Below are 23,201 nucleotides of genomic sequence, written 5' to 3'. Positions count from 1 at the left end.
TCACGGGCCTGGGTTTAGCTGCTGGTTCCTCCGGTGGGCGGCAGCGAGGGACGGGGCACAGCACCCCGCGCGGCTGCGCCCAATTTTTCCTTTTCTCTTCCCTTTTCATTTCCCCTTTTTTCCCCCTCAGATCTAGGCCAGCGAGGCTGCACGCCCTGCAGCCGGGTTTGATGCAGCACATCAAACGATGTTTTGCAAAAGGCAGGCAGCGACAACTCGGGTGCTTAGGAAACGACCTTAATTTCTCTCCTGCAGGAGACGGGGGGAAGAGTTCTTGGCAGTAACTTTCATATGCAGAGACGCGACAACTTGCTTTCTGCCAAAGGAGAAGAGAAGCAGCTGCCTTTCAGTGCTGTTTAATCTTTAGCTCCATCGCCCCTCGAGAAAAGGAAGAAAGGAAGTTATTTAGAACAAAAGTCTTGTCGTTTGGCGGCTGGGAATTCAGATGTTACAGTGCGATGGAAACTTAATACAGTTTTCCACTGGGGAGAGCCGGGGGCAGCTCGATCCCACCCTGCACTGCCCATCCCAGACCGGCATTCTCCAGCGCTTACACCCAGCAAGCAGAGCAGGCGAAAAACTGAGGAGCCTTGGATTGGAAGCAAGCTCAGTTTTGTGTTTCCCATAGGAATGCATGACATCCCAGCACAGAGGAACACGATATAGCAGCCTGAAGTCATCTGCTGTGGGTGGCACATGCCCAGCAAGGAGGAAAAGTGAGCTGGCAGGAGAAGATATGAGTTTAAACACAACTACTTGTTAATTGCATCTGCTCAAGAGCAAAAAATACCAAGGCATCAACTGCAGAGCTGCCCCTGTGATCTGGCAGCAGAGCTGGAAGCCAAAAGCTTCATCAGCTTTATTTCCAATTTTTAACTAAAAGTTTCAGAGAAGCATAGAGAGATTGAAAAAACCAACAAAGTGTGATGGCAGCTGCTTCAGATCTTGACAGGAGCAAGAAGACACTTGTCTGAAATGTCTTGACCATCTCCTTTGGGGATGGGCAGAGAAAAGGGCAAAGCAGTGGAATTTGTGATTCTGCAAGTTTTGCTAGGGTGCTGTTTGGTTGCAATAATTTAAGCAGTGTCATCCTATATAGCCAAGAGCGCAGCTCTAGTAATGGTGCCTCACAGCTGTAAAGAAAATGCAGTGCCAGCTTGCTGCAATGCCAAAAAAAATCATTTTGTTAGTAAAAAATGAAGTCAGTTGCAAGAAGCAATGGAAAAATCGGGACATTAAGAAATGGAGAGTAACTCAATCCTTCCAGAGGTCAAGAGACTGGCAAGAACCTCATATTCAGTAGTAACACATACCACACATTCACAGACTGAAAAACAAGCCCAGAATTCTGTTCTATTCTAATTAATAACTTAAGGGCTTTATTCAAGCATTGTAGAAGACTAAATGTACTTAGATACTGTCCAGACACGTCAGAGTTCTTACACGTAACCACCATTACAAGGCAAGCCCTTAAAACCTGCTGAAAACAAGTGCAGTGATTAACTACAAGCAGCTACTCATAACATATGGATAATAGATTTGTAAATGAGTTAGTCCTGGATTAAAACAATCAAGCACTGCATCTCCATATGCCAGGGAACCAAGTGATGACAGAAATAACCCATTTGTTTTCTTTTTGAACAGAAATAGAAAATCCCCAAGTAAGTTCAGATCTTGAAATCTGCACTAATAAAAGCTATTTGAACTTGGGCTTGCTGCCATAAACATTGAAACCCCAGCCTGAGAGTGGTACTGCTTTCAGGTACATGTTAGTGAGATTAGCAGTTCCCACTGTCCATTTGTGGAGACTCAGAGAATCATTAAGATTGGAAAAGACCTCCAAGATCAAGTCAAATCTTTGACTCATCATCATGCTGTCAACTAGACAACAGCACTTAAGTGCTGTGTTATTTTCATATTTTACTTTTAACATCAGACTTGGGGAACAATTCTGTTTCTTTGTTAAAGTTGCTCCTACGTTTAGTAAAAGTTTAGACCCAGCAAATCGATCTCTCAGCATGCAGAAACAAGGAGCAGGCAGAAAGAAAGGGATGCACGAGATGGAGTTTAGGCAGCAAGTCACAAGACAGCCAAGAAACTGCTCCAGGCTGGAAGCAGGTGCACTCTGCTGGGACAAATACACAAAGAATTTAAAGTGCACCAAATTGCAGTGATGACAGGTAGCAGCCTAAATCACTGCGGTGCTGCAACAGAGCATGTGAGCAGAGCCATTAATCACTGCATGACAAGATGTAAATACGGCTGTCTGGGGTCCCAAGTGCTGCCCAGCCCACGAAATGACACTTTGCTGCAGGGAAAAGGGCACTGCTTGTCCAAGTTCTCCTTGGCATTTCGCAGTCCCCAGGTGCCCACGGGACCAGCAGGGCCCAGAGGAGCAGGCAGCAAACCCACGAGCCTGTGGGGCAGCAGGATCCTGTTCAACCTTTGAACACCCCACAAACTAATAAACTGGAGTTATATACTGCACGTGAGACACACTGTAAAAACACCCATCCCAAACCTTTGCTACACTAAGGCAGCACCTAGAACCAGTTATGGAAGCACAATGGAAAAAACCCAAAGAGTGTGAGGGATGTGTGAGCAGGCACTTCAGGAGTGGGGAGCAGAGGGAATTCTACCAGAGCTGCCTCTGGAGAGAAGTTTCAGGGGCTGAAAGGAGAACATGCATGCACAAATCTCTCATATTGACTCCTAGTGTTCGGTCTGGCAGACAAGGCTGACAACATATTGTTTATTCATAAAGTCATCATTTCCCCCAGTGTCTGCATTGCAAAACTACACAATCACAGCAGCTTGCACAGTACCTTCAGCTGTTTTGCTTTCCTGGTGCATTTTAGTAGTTTTTGATCTTGCAGTGGTGTAACAGAGTAATTCTACACCTGATGGGTTTCTCCTTGTCCAACCCAGACCTCACTGCACAGGTCACCACAAAGTGCTCTGGTCACGCTTGGCACTGGCATGCCCAGATTTGACATCTGAGGCATGCTCAGAGCTGGACACCCAGTCCTGTCAGTGCACATAGTCCACATGCAAACAGGGCATTCATCAAGCTTCTGTTTCCATCCAAGATCAACAGCTTCAGGCCGAATTGCTGCTTCTTGTCAGACCACACAAAGGTGTGGGTGTCATCGTGTTCCACCCACTCCTATCCCACAGGGGCCTGCTAAGTGTCTGCTCACGTGTTAACATGATTAAATCTGGAGCACGATTGTCTTATTAAGCATCTGCAATTTTTAGTCTACACTAAGGGGGACCTGATGACCTCTTTTCATTTTAGAGTACACCAAGCAGTGAGATTTTCTCTGGTCCCCTCAGTTCTGTCTTTCTGAAGAACCCTAATGAACACAATATACTGTCACAGTCTTTCCAACTCCAGTGGGTGTGAAGGGTTGGGTATTATTAAGACTGGACTGAAGTCCAGGTACTCTCTGCAAAACCAAGGAATGTTCTGTTCCTGCAAATATGGAAAGTACTACAGCTGTGACACTGGTCATGTTCAAGGTAAAGGGGAGGCTGTCACACATAGGAATTTTGCCCTCAATCGTTATTATCAGTATCACAGACAATAGACCCATGTTTTCAGGAGATTATGAAAAAAACTCGTGAAGCTGCTGTGTGTTAGACAAACAAACCTCCCCCTCATCCCCAGCACATCCTCTCCCAGGCGAGCGATGTGCCACAGCCGTGCCTGCTCAGCCGCCCTTGCTGCACATGTGGAAAGTTTGTTCTTTACTGTTCAACAGCTGTTTCCGGTGATATTTATGAAAAGTCACTGAATTTTGAAAACAACACGTCCCTGCCCACAGCCGAGCAGGGGAGTCTTGCACAGGCACCGCCGGGGAGCAGAGGTAGCAAGTTCATTTCCGTGTGCAGAGGTGGGGCCAAGTCCTTTGTTTTTTCTCACCGGCAGCTACACTCACTCTTTGTACACAAAGGCAGCTGTCTCTGCGTCGGCTCTGATGGGAAAAGGGTCCTAAAGGGTAACTTTCAAAAATCTGCTGCCACACTGAGCTCTTTGAGGGTCAAAGGACCTGATGACCCTGCGTTTTTGGTGGGAAGGCAGTTAAGTCATCCTTTTGCTGTGAGGCTGTAAGCACTGAACATACTCAACATACGAATCTGAGTGGATTAAGGGTCCAAATAGATGAATTACTTGGGAATAGCCTTAAATTAATGCAGCAAACCTGTAAATAGGTAGAGACTGGCTGAGAGCAGCACCTCCTGCATTCATCTCCTGCTGCCTCCACACCTTGGAGGAGAAGTTGATCTGTCAGAAGCTTTCTGGATGGTTTTAACATGGGAGACAAAGCCTTCTGCGTTCTGCAGCTTAATTTATCAGGAAAACATGAAGCCATTTCAGTAGCAGCGATCATAAACAAGCCAATGCACGCAGGGCAGAATGAGATAGAGTACAGCACAGACACAAAGCTTTCCCAGTGATTAACAGGCATACCACCCACCAAGGCAGGGCTTACATACACCAGCTGGATTACACACAGCCAGGGGAACTTCACCAAGTAATTATAAAGAAGCCCATATCTAGTTAAAACAGAAAAGAAAAAAAAAAAAAAAAAAAAAAAAAAAAAAAAAAAAAAAAAAAAAGGCAGGGGGGAGACAGGAACAGGGAAAGCACGCAAAACTGTACTTTAATCCTGAAGAACCAGTCAGAACAGGAAGCCGCATTCTAAATTTGGTTATTTAAGCTGTCAAAGAGTATTTCTGTTTCCAGTTCTTGAGCAAAGAAATCAGACAAGTATAGGGGTAGGGAGATAAGCATCACTGAAAGAACAAACCCCTGCTTTTAAAGCCCTTTGGTCAGCTGCCCATCAGGATCGATGATTAGGCTGCCTAGTTGAGAATTCAACACCTATTTTGCAATGTTATCAGTTCATTAAACCCCTCCCTCACCAGCCCCACATCCAATCACTGTATAGTTTACTTATCATTAAATCTTTGAGGGTCTGACACAGAGATGTCAATGCTCAATTACACCTTTTTTACAGAGCCTGAAGCAAAGATGACTGAAGGGACCTGAGCAGGAAAAGGGACACAAGCAGCAATGTCTGCTCTCAACAAGCAACACCGTGTAGGTAATGTATTATTTCAGTGACCTGTGGAAAAGAAAGATCTAAATCCTCCCAACTGTCAAACCATCCACTCACCCAATTTTATAAAGAAATGTTTTTGATTCAAAGACACCGAAGAGCTGAATGGCAATGAGTCCAGAAACCCTGGCTCAGATTATCAAATTACACTTAAGTGTCTGAAATCCATGAAATGCTGAAAATTCTGAAGATTCATGTTTAACTTTGAAGTCTTGTGAAGGTGTCTCACCAGGAAAAGGAATTTCAGAGTTTCCCTTTCTATTCCTTTAGCTTAGAGCACCTGGCTCATGCCCAGCAGGAGACAGAAGCACGTATGGAATCCTTAAGGCACCTCCTGGTCAGCCCCTCCTCTGTGACCCCCTGAACAAGCACAAGTGCATGGGAGCAGCTGTTCTGGACTCGAGACCCTTTTGGTAGCTGAAGGATCTGACCAACCTTCATTCCTTTTACGTCCCAGCTTGTCCTTGCCCTGTTCCTCATTCTCCTCTGTTCACACGCTTAGAATGACAAATTCAAAACCACTTTTCATAAGCATTCAGATTTTGAGTGAGCTCCCTGTGTTTACCTGGTAATTTGGCAACGCAATAATATTGCTCTGCTTGATCCTTCAGCCTGAAGATCACACCTGAAATCATCTCACACATTATTGTGATCCACAGGTATGTCATCAGACTGGACTGAACACGTTGCAACCACAAACACAGACCCTGCAGTGAACCAGCCCTGCAGATACCTGTTGCTAATCTAATAAATCCAAATTTTACTGCCAGTTCAATACCTTTGCTCACAGTTTGGTGATAAAAGAGCTGGTATTCAAAAATGAAGGCCACTGTAATGAATTTGTGGCCCACAGAACTTTTTCTGGTGGTCAGCAGAGCTGGCAGATGACCAGAACTGTTCTTTATCTCGGCATTACACTCTCTCCAAGCAGCTGTAGCAAATGCCAGAGAGAGGCTGAGCTGTCACTGAAAGGAAAGACAGAAAGATGAATTCAGGAAACACATTCTAAAGATAAGGTTCATACTACAAGAGCTTAGTAATCTCCAGCACGGATAAACACACGTTTTCCTGTACAGCACACACACAGCTCCTTCTTACTCAAGATCTGGAGTTAACAAACTGTCTTGCACACCCACTGAAGACCCAGCTACTGTTCAAGTACCAACAGAGTAAAAGTTTGGCAGCTGCAGCAGCAAGCAAAGGCAGCACAAAGAAGATTTATTTGCCAGAACTCTAAGCACATGGCTTTTGGAAGTGTCTCCTGTAACACCAAGTAGGTTTTAAGGATAACCAGGAGCAGCAGGAGCCTGCCACAGGAGCACCTAATGGTGATGACACACATCTCCAAAAGTCACAGCAGTCACAGGATGCTGCAGATCCACACACCTCAGTGTGGAGCCTTTGGAGGTGCAGTCAATTCAGTATCACATGATCACCCCTCCCGCCACAGATTTCTTGCAAGGACTAACACACGTTTCACAAGGGGTCTCAGTTTAAAAATCAAACAGGTTGGCTTACAGTTTATTGAGCTGCTGCCCTGTAGAAGAAAGTACATGCACTATTCCACTTACTCTTTGAAAAACAACTTTTATACTGCTATAAACCATCAGCTCCTGCATCAGACTGTGGTCTTCTGCTCCTAAAACAAAGGTATTTACTCACAGCTTGAGACCTTGAGGCAACTTGGCACATCCAGCTGTTATCATGGCAATAATCTGATTTGCTTTCCTTCCCAGTTCACTCCTGGAAGGAACTATTTTGACTAAAAAAAAAACAAACCAGAAGGTAACCATACTTGTGCTGCAAAAGGTGCGGGGTTTTTTTTTTCTTTTGAAATTATAATTTAACACCACACTCTTGCCTCCACTTGAAGAGGGGAGGACAAGCACTTTCTGAGAACATTTTCAATTAACAAGTCCCAGATTTCAAGCAGGATGTAATCACTTTCTGTGGCACCTGAAGGGAACGACAGGCCCCTCAGGTTTACCCGAGCAAATGGACTTTAGTCAGACCCACTGCCAGGCCATAAAGTTCAAAGAATCCCTCTGAAGTCCCTGGCAGCCTCGCTAGGCAATACAGCTCACCCAATTTTATATACAGCAGATACTGAGCACCCTCAAATGCTGCATTTCACCAACCAGAGTGGTTTCAAGGCACACAAAAGTGGTAAAATCATGATGGTGTGGAAATAGAGGCACCATCTAAAACCCAAAAAGCAAGCAGCAGATCCTGACAGCAAATCCAATGCAGCTGCAGCACCACTGCTGCCCCGGCCCCAGAGATGTGCTCGTCAGCAAAACAAAGATGCTGAATCCTTGCAACCTTGGCACTGAGCACACAAAACCTGAATGTCAATACCTCAGCGGGTGTAAACACAACTCACAGCTCAATACATGTGCGTTTTACATAAATTTTAACAACCTCGGGATGCTGCAAAGAGCTCGTTAACACAGATGCTCCATTAAGAGTGTATTCAGTGTGGCAGCAGCATGTCTGGGGACAGGAGAGATGTGCAGGACAGTTTAGCTCCACAGCCTCCAGACAGCCTAATAAAAATGTCAGAACACTGCTATGAAGGTAATAAATGTAATAAATAGATTGCTCAGGACATCTGCTTATGCAGCACTGTCTTGGTTCCATTAGCCAAGAGTGACAGGGACTGGCTCCACCAGGGACTCTAGAGCAAGAACCTGGATCTGGGTCAGGGCTTTGGGGATCTCACCCATCAACTGCATGAATGGTCACTGCTACAGCTGGACACAGAGACCCCCCCGGGCTGCCCCCAGAGTAAGGCTTGGGTCTGAGAAAAAATATTGCAGAAGCCAAGCTGGTTTCACCTATTTGTTCAGCTTCAGGTATTGGCAGCATTAACTTGCTGGCCTTTTTAATAATAGATAGAAGCATTTATAGAAATCAGATCTGTGTTCACTATACCCAGGTACTTTCCTCAGCAGGAAAACAAACCATTCCTCTTTGCATCAACACAATAGAGTTCGACAGGAAATGCCATTTCAAGCACCTTCCAAGGATGACTGCAGAGCACACAGGAACTCTCTTTCTGCACTCTGACAGCTCTTTCCCTCTTTTGGACAAAAGTTTTAAGCAGATTCTGCTAATTCCCGAAGCAGAAAGCTCCTCAGTCCATGATGGTGCTGGCGAGTGCAGACTTGTCAGGTCATTTGAATGCTCTGTAGAGCAGGTTTATGTTTAAACAACATTTTCACACAGTTCTCCCTCCTCTGTGAGACCCAGTCCAGGCAATCACAAGCCTCTCTGGTGTTAGATCTTAAAAAGCACAGGTCAGCAAACAGATAATTTTGTTTAAGTATGGTGATCCTGATGTAATTACCCCACAAGTTTAAGCTTCCTGTAACTTATTTCTCTTTCTCTTTGGAGGACATTTTAGTCTGCTGCTCTTCATAGTCTGCTCAATAAACACTGTCCCTCCTGCTGTCCTGCTGCCAGGCTTTCCTGCATGTTCCCCCTCAACTCAATATATATCCCATACCTCATCAGGGAGGAAAGATAAACAGCAGAAACTTAACACAAGAAGCTACCTAGATTTTGCTAACCACAGGATTAGCAGTGCTGTTGAGCTGGATCTGAGTGTAACATTTCTTCTGAGACAGCAATCCCCAGGCTGTGCAGAGAAGTGGGGACACAGGAATGGAAATGAAGGCTCTACCCAATGAGTGTCAATGCTGACCACTGCAAAAATCTTCTGACACCAAAGAAGTCCGTGTGCTTATGCTTAGCTCTTCACTAACTCCCTTGCAAGCATTAACACCTTTGTGCACTAAGATCCCGTTTAATAACCTTTGAGAAGTTATTTTATTTATGCAGACACACATTTAGTCCTAGCACAGCAGTACTCCTGGCTTCCGTGTCCAGTTAGCAGGATGAGTTTGGACATGCCTGACACACTGAGGTAGCATGTGAGCACATTTTCCATGACCGCAGGAGACAAAAGGTCTCCTCACCAGAAGAATTTTACAAACAGAAAAAAAAAAAAAATCCCACCTCAAACACTGACCACTGACTGGAGCTGCAGCCAAGTCACCTGGATGAAGCCTCAGGAGAACTGGGCCCTGCCCAGGCAGGCAGTGAGGAATGTCAGGCTACTGCAGAGCACTACCTAAAAGTGGTACTGCAGCTGGAAACACACCTTTCCTTTTAAGCCCAACTCAATCTGCAGCCTTTTTACTGTCTGGATTTTTAATAGCTGCTACTTGCTATGTTCTCGTGAAAACTGGGGATTAGATATACTCAGAAACTGTTTATGGACATCTGCTGCTTCTCCACAGCAGGACTCCAGGTTCACTACTTACCCCATTTGACTCTATTATTTTTATCCTACTGTAATCAAACACATTTAACAACCACCCCCTTGTTTTCCCCCAGAAGGAGTTTGGTTTTAGTTAGCTCTGTGACCCCAGTAACAGGAGTCACAGAGCTCAGATCACCACATTAACAGCAGGTTGTCATTTCCTACCCCAGGAAGTTATTTCAAATATATTTAAAAAATGCTTGTTTCAGACCTAACCTACAATGGTTGCTAAGTGCCCACAACAATTAAATACCTCCCATCCCTTCCAATACATTATGTATACTGAGATCAAGTCATGAGTTGATCTTGTGACTGCTGGAAGGCCAAGAATGAAATGAAAAATCGGAGTTTAGCTGAGTTCAATTTGAACCTTTGGGAATTGTGCTTTCCAGCTTTCCTCTCACTCATGAAAGCTGCAAAATTAAGAAACAGCAATTCTTAAATCATCATTTAGGGTAGAAGACTGAAGTAAACAAGGCAGTTACCTTCCCTGAGCCACAGAATCACAGAACTACAGTGAAATCATGGGAATGTGCAACCACAACAGCTTTTTCTTTTGCAGATTCATCCAAGTTGGCCCCAAAACACAAAGCCCAGATCTTGTTCAAGTATTTTAAATACAAGATATTATGGCTTCTGTTGCTACCTACTCACACAAACACCATTAAGGAAAGAACCGTAACAGTCAGAGAGCTCATAAAGGGAGAACCATTTCACCTTCACTTCCCCTTTACTCCCTCTGGAGGGAATCTGAAGCCTTTCACAAAATCTGACTGCAACATTTTAAGCCAAGAAAGTGTTCCTGCCATTGGAGAAGTCACCTGATATATATACAGTTTTTACTTTTATTAGGTTCAGCTGAAATAATTCTTTTGATAGCCTAGAGAAAAGGAGACAAAGCTTATAAGACCCCAAGAAGTTTTCCCATGCAGACTACACCTACATTATAAAAATCACCATTACTTGTCACCATTCAATCAGCTGAGTTTCAATGTTTATTTTTTAGCAAATAACATTTACTAAAAAAAGTTCGCCCTGAAGCAACTGAAATCAGCATTTACAAGAAGTGAACACCTCCCTGCAAAACAACCCCAATTAAACAAAAAAATCCCTGCAAATTCTCAGTGTCTCCTAATTTTGGAGCATAACTTTGACTACCTGAATCAGCAGCAAATATTCGCAAATCCACTGAACATGCTATTTAAGCAGCAGGTGCCTGTATAGATCAGGATCACCCCTGATGGCAAGAGGGACTTTTTAACTGGAAAACAAGAGTTTATTAGTCTGGTTATGCCCCTCAGAATACTCTGATGGTGGACTAAATCCTGAGAAACAACACAGGACACTGGAGGGAGCTACAGAAACAGCAGTTTGGAGAATATATTCACTGACATCTTTGCCAACTGTTCCCCATATTTATTTTTTAGTGTGCAGTCTGACTTTTCCCATTTCCTGCTGCAGCAAACCCATTTTTCAGTAAGGCTCATTTAAGACTGTTGTGCAACATCAACAACAGGCAAAAAGTGATGTGTGTTTGCAGGACATGCCAGGGGAACAACAAAACCCTGTGGACACAGCAGGGCATCCTTGAGGACTCTTGTGAGCCTCGAGTGACAATCTTACCTCCTGGGCTGGGACCGGCATTCTTCTTCCCCGCTGTCTGCCTCCTACACACATAAAAAAAGGAGAAAAACATTAATATCTTTTCATACATGCAGAAAGTAAAGGCTTGCATTTCACTGGTTTGATTGTGTAAGGCAAGGGAAAGTCTCCCTGCTCCTGCATGCAGCTGTCACTAGAGAGGAACTCACTTTCTGCTCAGCTGTCACTTCATGTTCTCTCAAAAGCCTTTTAAAAACTCAGCGTTACAGGAATTTTTGCCCCTGCAGGATTTTGCATGCTTTTGCATGGACTTCCAGTGACCCCTGCCAAACATGGCAGGCCAAGAGCCAAACACACAGTTCACTTCAGGGCTAAAATCTCTGGGTTTTTATTACCTTTATGGAGATCATATTAATTCATAGTCCAGTGTCAGCAATCAAGTGTAAAAATCCATAAAACCAGCATGTAATAAACCTGAAAAATCGGGACTGAGTGAGCACAGATATGACCAGAAAGAAGAAATTTGAAATATTATGCTGCTTTAGATGAGATATTAATATGCACAATTTTTAATGTGCTGTGGAATTTTACTAGACCTACCTACTACAGCCCAAAGCAATACCTCAGCAGAGAGATCTCAGCAATTAATTCTGCTTCACAGTACATTAACATACGCCCTACCAGGCACTGGAGATAGGGTACAGGATCTGTTTTATTAGTGAGAACTTACTATGGTTGTGCAGGTCCACAGGGAAAAAGCATTTTAAAACTTACTAAGGATTTTGTCAGGGCAGGGGCATCCCATGAAAACCAGAGTTCAGACAGAGGAAGGAAAAAGATAATTTTGTTCTTGGTTGCTCTAGGCTTCCCTTTTGCAGGTCTCCTTTGGAGTGGTGAAATTTTCAAGCCATAACTGGCAAGGTGGTTGCAAGAGACCTGTGCCACTGAGAGTATTTCACACAAGGGTGAAGCTGGATTTGCAGTGACACAGTGACAGTCCTTCCCAGCACTGCCCCTGGCCCCTGGCCCAGACTCTGCAACAGGCTCCAGTGATGTTCTCCCATGAACAACCCCAGGGGAGACTGAACAGCTCTTCTGAACTACACTCTTTGTGCTTACTGGATGCAGAGGTCCAGTTTAGTGCACTTTTTAATCAGAACAAAATGCTGATGCTCCTGTTGGATATTCTTTCTCATTATTTCAATTATCCGAATCTGTGATATATAAGAATAACTAAAGAATGCTGCTTGCTACTGGTCTTGTATTTCTAAGAACAGCACCACTGCACCACTGCACCACCACGTTCTCCACTTGGAGTCACCTGCAACCACAAATTCAAGCTAAAACCTGCAGACCATCTACATCAAACAAAAGCTGGCAGGAATGCCTTCTACTCATCATACCTGAGAATTGGCTCAGCAGCTCGATAAGGGAAGAAGCATTCCTGACCCTTTCAAGATAAAAACACCAATGAACTCCACAGTCAACAGCAAAGGAGCTGTTGCATCATCTAGAGAGTGCAGATGAAGAGCAGCTCTGAGAACAGCAACAGCTTTTTAAGACCAGGGAGCCAAGTCCTTGAAGATTTGTAATCCTAATTACCAGCATTTCCCAGGACAGTGTACTTTCACTTCTCACCCCAGCACTGGAAAGTGCAGGCAATCCTGCCAGAACATAAGCTCCGATTGAGTTCCCTGTGGATTTACAAGAGTTGACTTGGGGGAGCAAGACAAAGAGGTCAGAAGGGAGGGAAAGATATTTCATTACATGTAGAATTGCTAAAGACACGATGGGATTTTTGAATAAAAAGTGTGTATTTAGCTAGAGAACAAGTTCCTCAACTCCACAGGAAGGCAAAACAACTGAAAGAGCCCTTGAAGTCTCGTTTGTGCTGCTCAGGAACTCAAGCTATGCAAACATTTTTAGTATTATAATGAACGGCCGTTTCTACCTGCCAAGAAAAATCCTTGTCACAGCAATTGGCAAGCCTGGTGTGCCATAGCCAAAAGTCCCACAAATGACAGAAGAAGATCCTGAAATATGTAGATCGTTATCTTAGCTCCCCTCAAAATTCAACCCTCAGGAGCTCAGTGTGGAGGAGGCCAGACACGGCCCAATTAATCACCATCTGTCTCTGCTGAAGCTCTCAATACCAGACATAAATGCAGCAGGTTTGTGTGAGGAGCACATTCACTCAGAATATAATTGACTATGAAAACAGAACTGTAGACAAGTGTGATTTGAGCAAGAGACCCATTGCCAATACCTGGGATGCTGTCTGGAACAAAACTAATCTTCAGCAGCCTCCTCTTCTCATCAGCAACTCTGACCAGCCTGCAGCCTACTCCTTCCCTGGACCTCAAGTTTTGTCCTGGATTTACAGAGTGGTCAGGCATCTCAACCTGACTCAACTTCACCCCGCAAATGCATCCACGGGCAGAGGGTGTGAAAGAAGACAGAGGCAGTGCTCCCGTGTTTCACAATAGCACCGCGATGGCTGCTGCCGTCCCGCAGTGCTGCGGTCACTGTAAAACCCCGCGGCCGCAGCAGGTGCCCAGGGGCCCGTGCGGAGCCCGGGCGGTGCAGTGACGCTGCTCCCCGCTAGAGGGGAGGGCAGGACAGCGCTGTGCCCGCTCAGCTGCCGCTCCAGGGACGAGCGGGCTCCAGGGGGACACGGCTCCAGCATCACACCACCCCTAAAGCCAGCACCGCCACGCTATCTCGCCATTTCCAGCCTATTTACAAAGGTGAAGAAGTACAACAATTCATCAGCCAAGACGCGGCTCAAACATTTCTTTCCGAAGATATCTTTGAGAAGGAACATGCTGGGACAGCATCTGTGGATAGTGGATCCAGCCCTTTGGAGGTGTGACCTGCTGCCTTTGCACAGGGAATAGCAAGAACTTTGGAGCTGCTCCAGCTCTGGTTCCCTGCGCCCTCCAGCACCCATGATGTGACCACAGGGACAGACCCAAGAGATGGCAGCTTCCACAAATGCTCCTGGGAGATTCCTGATGCTGGACTGCTGCAGCCTCAAACCAGCCTCCTCCAGCAGCCTGCACGGAGCAGGAAGTGAGCAGCACTGATGAGCTCCAGAGGGAGTCATGCCCTGCTTTCCTTGACCAGAAACACAGGCCTCAGGGGAAATGGAAGGAATGAGTCGCATAGCTCTAAACTAGGCCACGATATTAAATGCAGTTTAAAGTGAAAGATGAAAAATTCCATCTCTGCTCCTTTCAGGCCATGTAGGACAGAATATGCAAAACATTAATCCTGTTTGTGCTTTGATCCACTGCCAACTTTCTGTCATCAAAAGGGCAAGGGAGAGGAGAGAAATTTTGGAGTGCTGCTCTGTTCTATACAATGGGAGTCACTCCATGTCACGCAAACAATTCTGCTCTTATAAATCTCCTTTTTGCAGACTGATGTAATGATAAGCAAGATTCAATCTCCACTCTTACGTACGGGGACTGGAGCTGTCTGCCTGGATTTAACATCAGGAACATCACAGCAAGTTCTTGTACTCCAAGATATGATTATTAGCCTAAGTCATGCGCCTAATAATCACTACATTTCTATTAACCAAGGAACATTTCACACAGACTACACCCTAAAAATACATCTTTCAAACCTTAAAAGGATTCCCATTTAATAACTGCTGGCTATTTATGATTTTATGCCAACATACCTGACTGTATAGACAATGCCTGGGAAGTTGTTTTATCAGGAGTGAGTGGTCACAACCAGCAAATACCAAAAGAGCACCAAAAAGTTAGAGTTTTCACCCCTTAAGTTAACATCTTACTTGCAAGTGTGAGGTGAACACTTCAGACATTACAGAAAATTAGTTAATATAGATCCCCCCAAAGCCACAGCAACATTCAGATGTATCCATGCCAACAGAGGGGCTTTTCACTTCACATGGTCAAACGCCCACCATGTGGACAGCTTTGGACTCAGTCTCAAAGGAGGAATTACAAAGCAAAGGACTGTCATTAAATGAGCAGTCTCCCAGCTCCCTGCCTGCTCTTTCCCTGGCTACATCCCGTCAAGTTGTTCAGACTCACACTAAGTGCCTCTGAGCTGAACATGACCTTTGCTGGGAAGAAGGCAGCTGCTTCAGTCAAATCAGAGGCTGTGCAACCAGCCACTGATCCAGTTGTTAAACCATGCAAATGGTCCTTTCACAGCATCCACCAGTGTCCCAGTGTCCCTCTGTTTGGGCTACAGCCACACAGAGCACTGCACACTTCTCCATACAGGAGCTCACCCCGTGTGCCAGCAAATATTAAGCAAGTCAGTACAAAAGCCACCCTCCCACAACTATTTCCCAATGCATAGATAACCCAGTCTGGTCAAGTCTTGCAGAGGGTGCCACTGCTGCAGCCACAGCCTCTCCTCTAATGCAACACAAGGCACACAGAGATAAGAGCATCCACCTGATGATCAGATTCCTTAGGGCTCAACTCAACTCCTGACACAGACATGTGGTGACAGTGGAGATGCCCTGGGGTACCCAACAGCTGCACAGAGCAGGCACCAGATGCCCAAAGAAGCAACTCAATAGAGGCTTATGAAGTCCAAGGGATAAGGATCATGCATGGGCATCACACAGAACTGAAGTTCAATGCCTTCCAAGATGAAATATTTGATAGATTCCTGTTCAACAGCAGACCCTGCAAAAAGCTGGTCCTATCAATAATCTCAAATCATCTGCTGGAACAAAGCAAGACAAATGTTTGAGTCTCACTGCCAAATATCTATTACACATTTCTGTAGCAGAGGAACTTTCCTGCAGTAGTCTGAGTTGTATCAATCTCTTAAATAAACTGTGTGAGCAAAAAGCCCACACATGCTGCATTTGCAGTATGGCTGAAGTGCCAGCAACAACACTGCCTGGGAAAACGAAGCAAGGCCTGACTCCAAAACCTGGGTCGATAAAAGGTTCCCTTTTTTCTTGCAAGAAGCCCAAGACTACACACAAGTTCACTGGGGGTTGAGGGGAGATGACCAGGTACCATTTCCAGTCTGGCCATGTCTAGTAGCAGTTTGGTACTAAAAAGAGTCACTTGGCCACCAAAAAAAAGGGCATCCAGAGTCTGCAAGTTCCACAGCTGCAACATGGAGAACCAGAAATCTGCAGCAGTTGGTGTGAACCAATTTACTCAGTGTTTTTTGGAAACCATTAGTGTGGTAGCAATATATTCACTAACAGAGGATAGGTCTCACAGCTGAACTGAAAACCAGTTCACTTCAGACTCTTTCAGTCTCTGGAGATGGTTAACCTTAACCATGAATAAAAATTATGAAACTAATTAATAAAGTCACCTAGCATGCTCTGAAGAGGAAGCTCACTGCTACTTTTTGAAATACTTATATCTGCCATCAAACACATTTTAAGGTAGAAGCTGTTACCAGGAAGCCTTTAAGTTTGACATAAAAGTTCTTAAAAAAGCTGAGCAAACCAGGCTGCAAACAAGAAAAGGGAGAACTGCACTGTGTTTTGCATAGAGCTTGTACCTCTCCTGAGCCATAAGGGATAAACAAGCATTTCTCCAGCCATTGCTCCTCACTATTTGCAGGAAATGTTTTGAATGAATGCTGTTTTCTTCCTCACATGTCTTCTGGATTTGAGGTTCCACATAAGCAGCTTTCTGCAGCCAAGTCTTCATTCAGAGGTTGGCATTCCTTCTGGACTGTTTTCTGTATCACTTTGCTATGTCAGTAATTGGTATATTTAGGTCAAAGATATTGTGCTCCTGCTTGGGAGAGAGAAAAAAACAAGTTCCTTATCAAAGCTTTCATCTTCCCACTGGAGTAAAGAGATTTATGCAAACCTTGTTTAGATTAGCACTCACTAAAAACTGCAGAACTAAAACTCAGACACTTCAAGACAAAAATTACAAGCCTTCAACTGGTACAACAAGAGTTAGGATGAGAAATACAGTGTGACACAGCCTGCTACGCTACACCACAAGAACAGATTAAAAAGCAGATTACTGTCAACTGAATTTCTGCAGTGAAATCAGCCTGCCTGATGGGAAGCACAACAGCTTCTGCCTTAATCAGAGACCCACCTAAGGGGAAGAAAAAAACCCCATACATTGCAGATGTATATTCACTTTAAATATCTCTACTTCAAACATTTATTAATATAACTTCTCTCTCTAAGACTGTGTAGTAGCACATCATCCCTAGCCACTTACAGACACTAAGGAAAAAAAGACCAGTAGAACTATTGTCTCCCTGAATACACCTTCCCCCTGACCTTCAGAAGGCCCTTCAGCACCATGCAAGTATAACAGAAAAGACAGGTATTTAATGTAATTATGATGCTTTGCTGGATTTAACGCCTACCAGAACCCTAAAGGAACCTGCTTAATCTCCTTTTAGGCAAAGCTAATGACATTGTCCACTGGAAATCTTAAAATCTAGAAGCATTTGTTTCCCTAGAACAATAACAAATGCCTATGGTGATGGGCCAAGAGTGAGAAGACTCACTGGCTATACAAACACAGGCACTGGAACTCCAGTTTTCATACTGGAAACTGTTGCTGACGTCAAGGGTATAGTTTGACTAAGACCAAGTCAAAGATATGCATGTGTACACTGGTGAATCTCAGGGCAGGGCTTCTACACAGCCAACAGTCTGTGATTCAGATGAAATCCCAGCTCCACAGGTTACCACAGCGAGCAGAGCAGCCGTTCATTATCCACTCATGCAGGCTGACACATTTACATGCATCAAATTGTCCCTCTGCAATTATGCAGGATGGACATTCACACTTCAGACCCTCTCCAGTCACTGCCTGTTAAAACACAGACCTTACTCAACCTCCCAATGCCCTCCAGAGCTTCCAGAGCAGCCCAGGCCATGCACCTCCTCACCCACAGGGCTGACATCTTCACCTCAGAAGCTGGGCCTGTTTCCAGCTGGTGAGAGAGAGAGACTCTCCTCCTAAAAAAGTGGCAGCTAGAATTAAACAAGATTGAAGGAGCCTGAAAAGCAAACTGGCTAATGAGCCATATGCAGGGAAGTTGGAGTCCTGGAACTGCAACTCATTTTTACCCTTTTACTCTTTTACCATTCATGAGCAATAGGAAAGCATTGCAAGGAATAAGGACACAGATCAGACACGGCAGATGCACAACACCAGCTCCTGGGTTAAATTACTTTCCCATTGACACAAACAAACATTTTAAAGTGTTTTAAAGAGAGGAAAATATTTGGTTTTCACTCATGCTGAAAGGCTATTTTAGGAGGAGGAGGGTGGAAGGAAGGGAGGTACACGGCAAAGGGAAGGGTCTTTGTCTTGCAATCAGCCATCTTCCTGTTAGCATCTAGTTTACCTTGGTGTGCGCTCATTTGTATCCCTGCAGGAGTTATCTCAATTAAAAATCTGGGAGTTATTCTAGGGCTCTGATCAAGTTGCAACTCAGAGCTTTAATTTTTCCAGAATGTACAGTACGGTTACTAAAACAATGCTGATCCACCTGCAACATACATGAAATACATTATTCCCATAATGGAACAAGAATAGAGCTATTTGGATACCACTCCTACTTATATCATAGCTGTCCATAAAATGAAGCTATACTAGCACAGCCCTCTTGTAAAAAGTCTAATTCCTGGTCAGCAGCATCATAACCAGGCACAGTTTTTTCATTTTGACAGCTTGCCTCAAATTCCACAGACCAAAGCACAAGCAGCCATCCCTGAGACACATTTCAGCTGCACCTTCACCCCACAGCAGCTCGTAGAGCCCAGGGGCTGCCTGTAACACAAAAACATCCTTCTCCCTGCCAGAATGCTACAGGAGACTCTCACCCACTCAGCTCCTCTGAGATCCAATCCCTGCAAGTCCCTGTCAAATCTCCTCTTGACGTAAGAAACACACAACACAGAGAATTAGGAGCAGCGCAGAAATCTTCGTGATCTACCCAAAATAAAAGCACCAGCAGCCAGGCCACTCAGGGATCGTGGCATATTGCATCAATAATTAAGAGATGATTTCTGGATGAAAGATATTCTCAAAGGGGGAAGTTATTTAACACTTATGAAGATGAACTAAACACTCTGAAAAGAGAACAGAGCAACACTCAGTCTTTGCAAATTCCACAGTGCTCAGCCTTTAAAAAGCAGAGAGGAAATCATCAATATTTCAAATTCTTTACACTGCTTAACCTGAACCTGTGTTTAACGGTATAAATGTGAGTTGCAAATTATTACCTAGCATTTGTGAGAAAAATAACAACAACAAAAAAAGGGGTATCCAAGCAAAAACATTGTACAGTGTGACTGGATGCAGCAGCATCTGCGTTGGCACTTGCAGGCTGCTATTGCGTAACCCTGGATTCCAGGAGCACAGCCGGGGAGGCTCTGCTCTATTGCAGTGGCACATCTAGAACAGAAGCGGCTGATAGAGCTTTAACAGCAAGAATTTAAACTCTAGATCAGAACAGGATTTGGCAGCAAAGTCCCTTCACCTCTAGCCTCTGTTTGGTAAGGAAAAACCCCCAAGTGTTTCAGGCAAAACTTCAAAAGGAATTGCTGGGACAGCTTTCTGTGCATGCAGGACAAAACAGAGTCTGTGGAGAGCAGAGGGAAAGAACGCCTGAAGACATTCCCTGGCAAGAGACTGCAGAGAGAATCACAAGGTACAGAGCGTACTCCTTGTTCATATCCGCCATCCCCAGGGTGCACAGCAGCCTTCAGCTGCCCCACTCCTGGCAGGGGGCTGCTGCTGCTGGAACTGGGACATAACGGTTATAAACCACTCACTTCTTCACAAAATACACCCAGGTATTAGACCCATGTGGTTGGAATTAAAGCCAGAGCAATTTTCTTGCCCGACACAAGCTGGTTTATAGGCTCTCTCATGCTGTTTCTCTACAGTAGGGTTCTGCCTACACTCTTCCAGCATTCCATGCCTACAGCAACTGGAGATCCAAGGATATAGGAAGTTTCTGAGGGACCAAAAGCAAGGCAGCAAATAAACCACCTCCTCAAGAGGCTTAAGAAAAAAAAGAAAAAGGAAAATGAAGCTAGGGAGTAGAACAGGGTTTTCTGGATGAGTCAAATACTAGCAGAACAATGTTGCATAACGAGTGCCCCTTGACTTTTGTTATTTCTCCCAGCCAGCTCCTCCAAAAATCTATTTGTTATTGTTTATTTGGGTATCAGTCCAAATTGCTGTGGGAGGAGAGAAAAGGAGAAGAGGATATGCTGTCAAGCTATTAATTCTAGCACTGTAGTCATGTAGCACTCTCCCACTATTAACGAATCAGTGTCCTGTTTACTGCAATACTCTCTAGAGCCAGCCTGAAAGTTAAATACAAAACCAGATGTTAATTAGCCTCTTGCAAAAGTGACTCCAGCACTGTTTTTCCTCAGCCAGGATGAATTCTGCCTTGCTTATTTACCCACTGCTCTGTCCAGACCAGCAGTGCCGTGTCTCGTCTCTCCAGAGCAGGCAGGAGCCAGGGAAGCAGGAGCCCAGCAAGCAGCACACAGCTGGGAGCATCACTCTTGAAATTTAAGCCTCTGCGAAACATTACATTGCAATAAAGGCCAGGCTGTGTCAAAAGCCGGGAGCAACTGTGGCCACCATCCATCCTTCCATTCTCCCAGGACAGAAGTCACTTTTCTACATGAGTACATCAGTAACAGGAGAAAAGCTGCATAACCTGCCGGGTTATGTTTGGTTATTTCCCCCTCTCAGGAAGGGAGAACCACTGGCAGTGGGTACAGCTTTACCTGTCAGAGGGACACACTTCCATACAGCCACTTGCCCTCACTCTGTGCCAAACCTGGCTGTTCCCTGGGGCAGGAATGTTTGAAGCAGAAGCCCACTGTCCAGAACAGCCTTTAACCGAAGAACACAAACACAGTGCCAAAGGCAAAGGAACCACATTAGCCTTGGCACAAGCCTGGATTTGCCTGACCCCAGGAAGTTCAATGGATGTATCAGATTTGCAGCCCTGTGGTACTTGTCTCTATAATCCCAGCCTCCTTTGTGCCATCTGTTTCCCCTTCGGCAGACTGGCCATTAGAGACTCAATGCTAAAACTCGTGTCTCCTTAGTAACAGGTTTTTGTTGATCTCCCCCACGCCTCCAAATCTTTCTATCAATCCGGTAATCTAGCAGGATTTTCCCTGCAGGGATACATAACAGCACCAGTAGAAAAAAAAATACGGGACGACAGAAATACTTTAAGGCAAGAAGGTGTAAAAGGGAAGTGCATGAAGCTACAAGAGTTACAAGTCTATGGAAACCAGATGTTCTCATTATATTGGAGCAAGCCACCAACATACATTCTCCGTGCCAGGTTTGAGATGTCATCTGAGCACTCAGTCTTTCACTAGTTTTTTTCTTAAGGAGTTGCCAATTGTGAACAATTTCCCATCAATACACAAGTCTTCAGAGAAAACACCCTACACAAACCCTGCATCCTTATGATCATCTTCTCCAAGATCTCAAAGGCAAAATCACTGCCAATCTCAACTCTGTGCAGGCAAGGAAGGACTGTATTCCCTGTCTGTAGAGACTGGCTCTTACCGCAGAATTTAAGTCACTGATTGCTGGCTGCTTTTGGTTCCTTAATCCCTAAATCCCCACACTCTCTTCTTGAGGTTAATCCAGTTAAAACTCTCCTTTCCCTTTGGCTAGTGCCTTGCATAAATAGCCACCTGAAGAGCAGAGCTGCAGAGGCCAATTCTCAGAGCATGGCACTTCCCAGAACTCTGTCCTACTGCAAGAGACAGTGTCAAGTTCTTGTTGCTGCCTACGCCAGAAAAGGAAATCAAGATTAGCTAGGTAAGGGCAAAAGGCACTCCTTATGGATTGCTTAAATCAGCAGGAATCAATCATCCAGTCCAATCCAAATCCCCTAGTTGCTTTCTGCCTTAAGATAACTAGAAACAGGTTTATGTTATACTAAGATAAAGCAGTCTTAAACCAGAGTAAGCCCTTATGTGAAAACCTCCCCTTTTTGGGAGGAAAGGAGAACTTGCCTTTGAGGTCAGCTCTAAATGAGCTACAATTACAGCCATATAGGCCACGCGGGATTTGGAAAAGCAACACGGATCAGCGAAAGAAAATCACCTCTGTAGATTCTGCCTGGCTGATCTGGCCCAGGCAGCTCCCTTGGCACTGAGCCCGTGGGCAGGAGAGCGAAGGCAGCACTAGGACAGGGAGCCAGCCCTCACCCTCAGCCTGCCAGGAGAGGCCAGTGCCATACACAGTCCTGCACATGCAGACCACGAGGATGTCTCACCACACACAAAACATCAACAGGCTGACCCAGTCACGATGTGTACTTGCTCAGTAGGAAAACAAACACACCCAGTGAAGGCACAGAGGAATTTGACTCCTATAGTGCAGAGAAAGCCAGGACAAATGGGTGAGCGAAAGTGTGCCCTTCTCTGACAGGTGAGACCCTACCCAATTCCAGTGACACTTGTCCCTTGGGAAAGAGCCCTGAGTAACGTGGCACCATTCCCTGGCAGGCAGAGAGCAGGTGCAAGAGAAGTACTTAAGCTGGCACAGATTTTAGGTCAGTGACACAACTGACCTGTCCCCACAGTCCCCACGTGTGTGTCTTACTCTCACTGTGAAGCGGGGCCAGACGCTCTGGGGCAGCAGGCACTGCCTGCCAGAGTCAAAACACTGCACACGGGCTCCCTGGTGCCTGCCAAGCTTTCCAAGCCATGCACTGGAGCCAGGACTCGGACCATAAGCTCTTTGTGTCCCTGGTCATTCACAACCAAGAGAAAGAGAAAAATCTGGTTTTGAGGACTGTTTATCAGCCTAGTGCTTCCAAGATCCTCAGTCTTGAGAGTAGAGAAAATGAAGAGCCCCCTCAGCTTGCTGCCTGACCAAAGAGGCAGCAAGCAGGACGTGCATTCTGCCTCCCAGGGTATAGCAGCCACACTGAGAGAGGAGTGTGGGGTAGGGGCACAAAGCAAGGAGCCTGCACAGCTCTGCAGTGCAGCACGTTTCCAGCTCCATTCACGCGGATGTGGAAAGCCGCCGCTCAGTCTCTGGTGCATATTTAAATGCTCGTTCTGAATGGCCAATTAGTCAGAAGTGGAATGTTTCTGCATTCACAGAGGAGCTATTTTAAGATTACATTATGCTCTCTGC

The 23,201-nt window shown here is 45.1% G+C and overlaps 1 protein-coding gene across 1 annotated transcript in view; it reads right to left on the bottom strand.

Annotated features, from left to right (window-relative positions):
• Positions 1–23,201, bottom strand: part of SSH2 (slingshot protein phosphatase 2) — a 90,587-nt gene that overhangs the window by 50,925 nt on the left and 16,461 nt on the right. The window contains exon 2 of the mRNA XM_056506849.1: positions 11,077–11,120. Within this exon, the coding sequence (XP_056362824.1) occupies positions 11,077–11,120 (44 nt within the window). The remainder of the gene's footprint in view (positions 1–11,076; positions 11,121–23,201) is intronic.

This window comes from Oenanthe melanoleuca, chromosome 19 (genome assembly GCF_029582105.1).
Source record: "Oenanthe melanoleuca isolate GR-GAL-2019-014 chromosome 19, OMel1.0, whole genome shotgun sequence".
Taxonomy (NCBI): domain Eukaryota; kingdom Metazoa; phylum Chordata; class Aves; order Passeriformes; family Muscicapidae; genus Oenanthe; species Oenanthe melanoleuca.
Note: the sequence above shows the minus strand (reverse complement) of the source record. Positions and strands in the feature narration are given on the sequence as shown.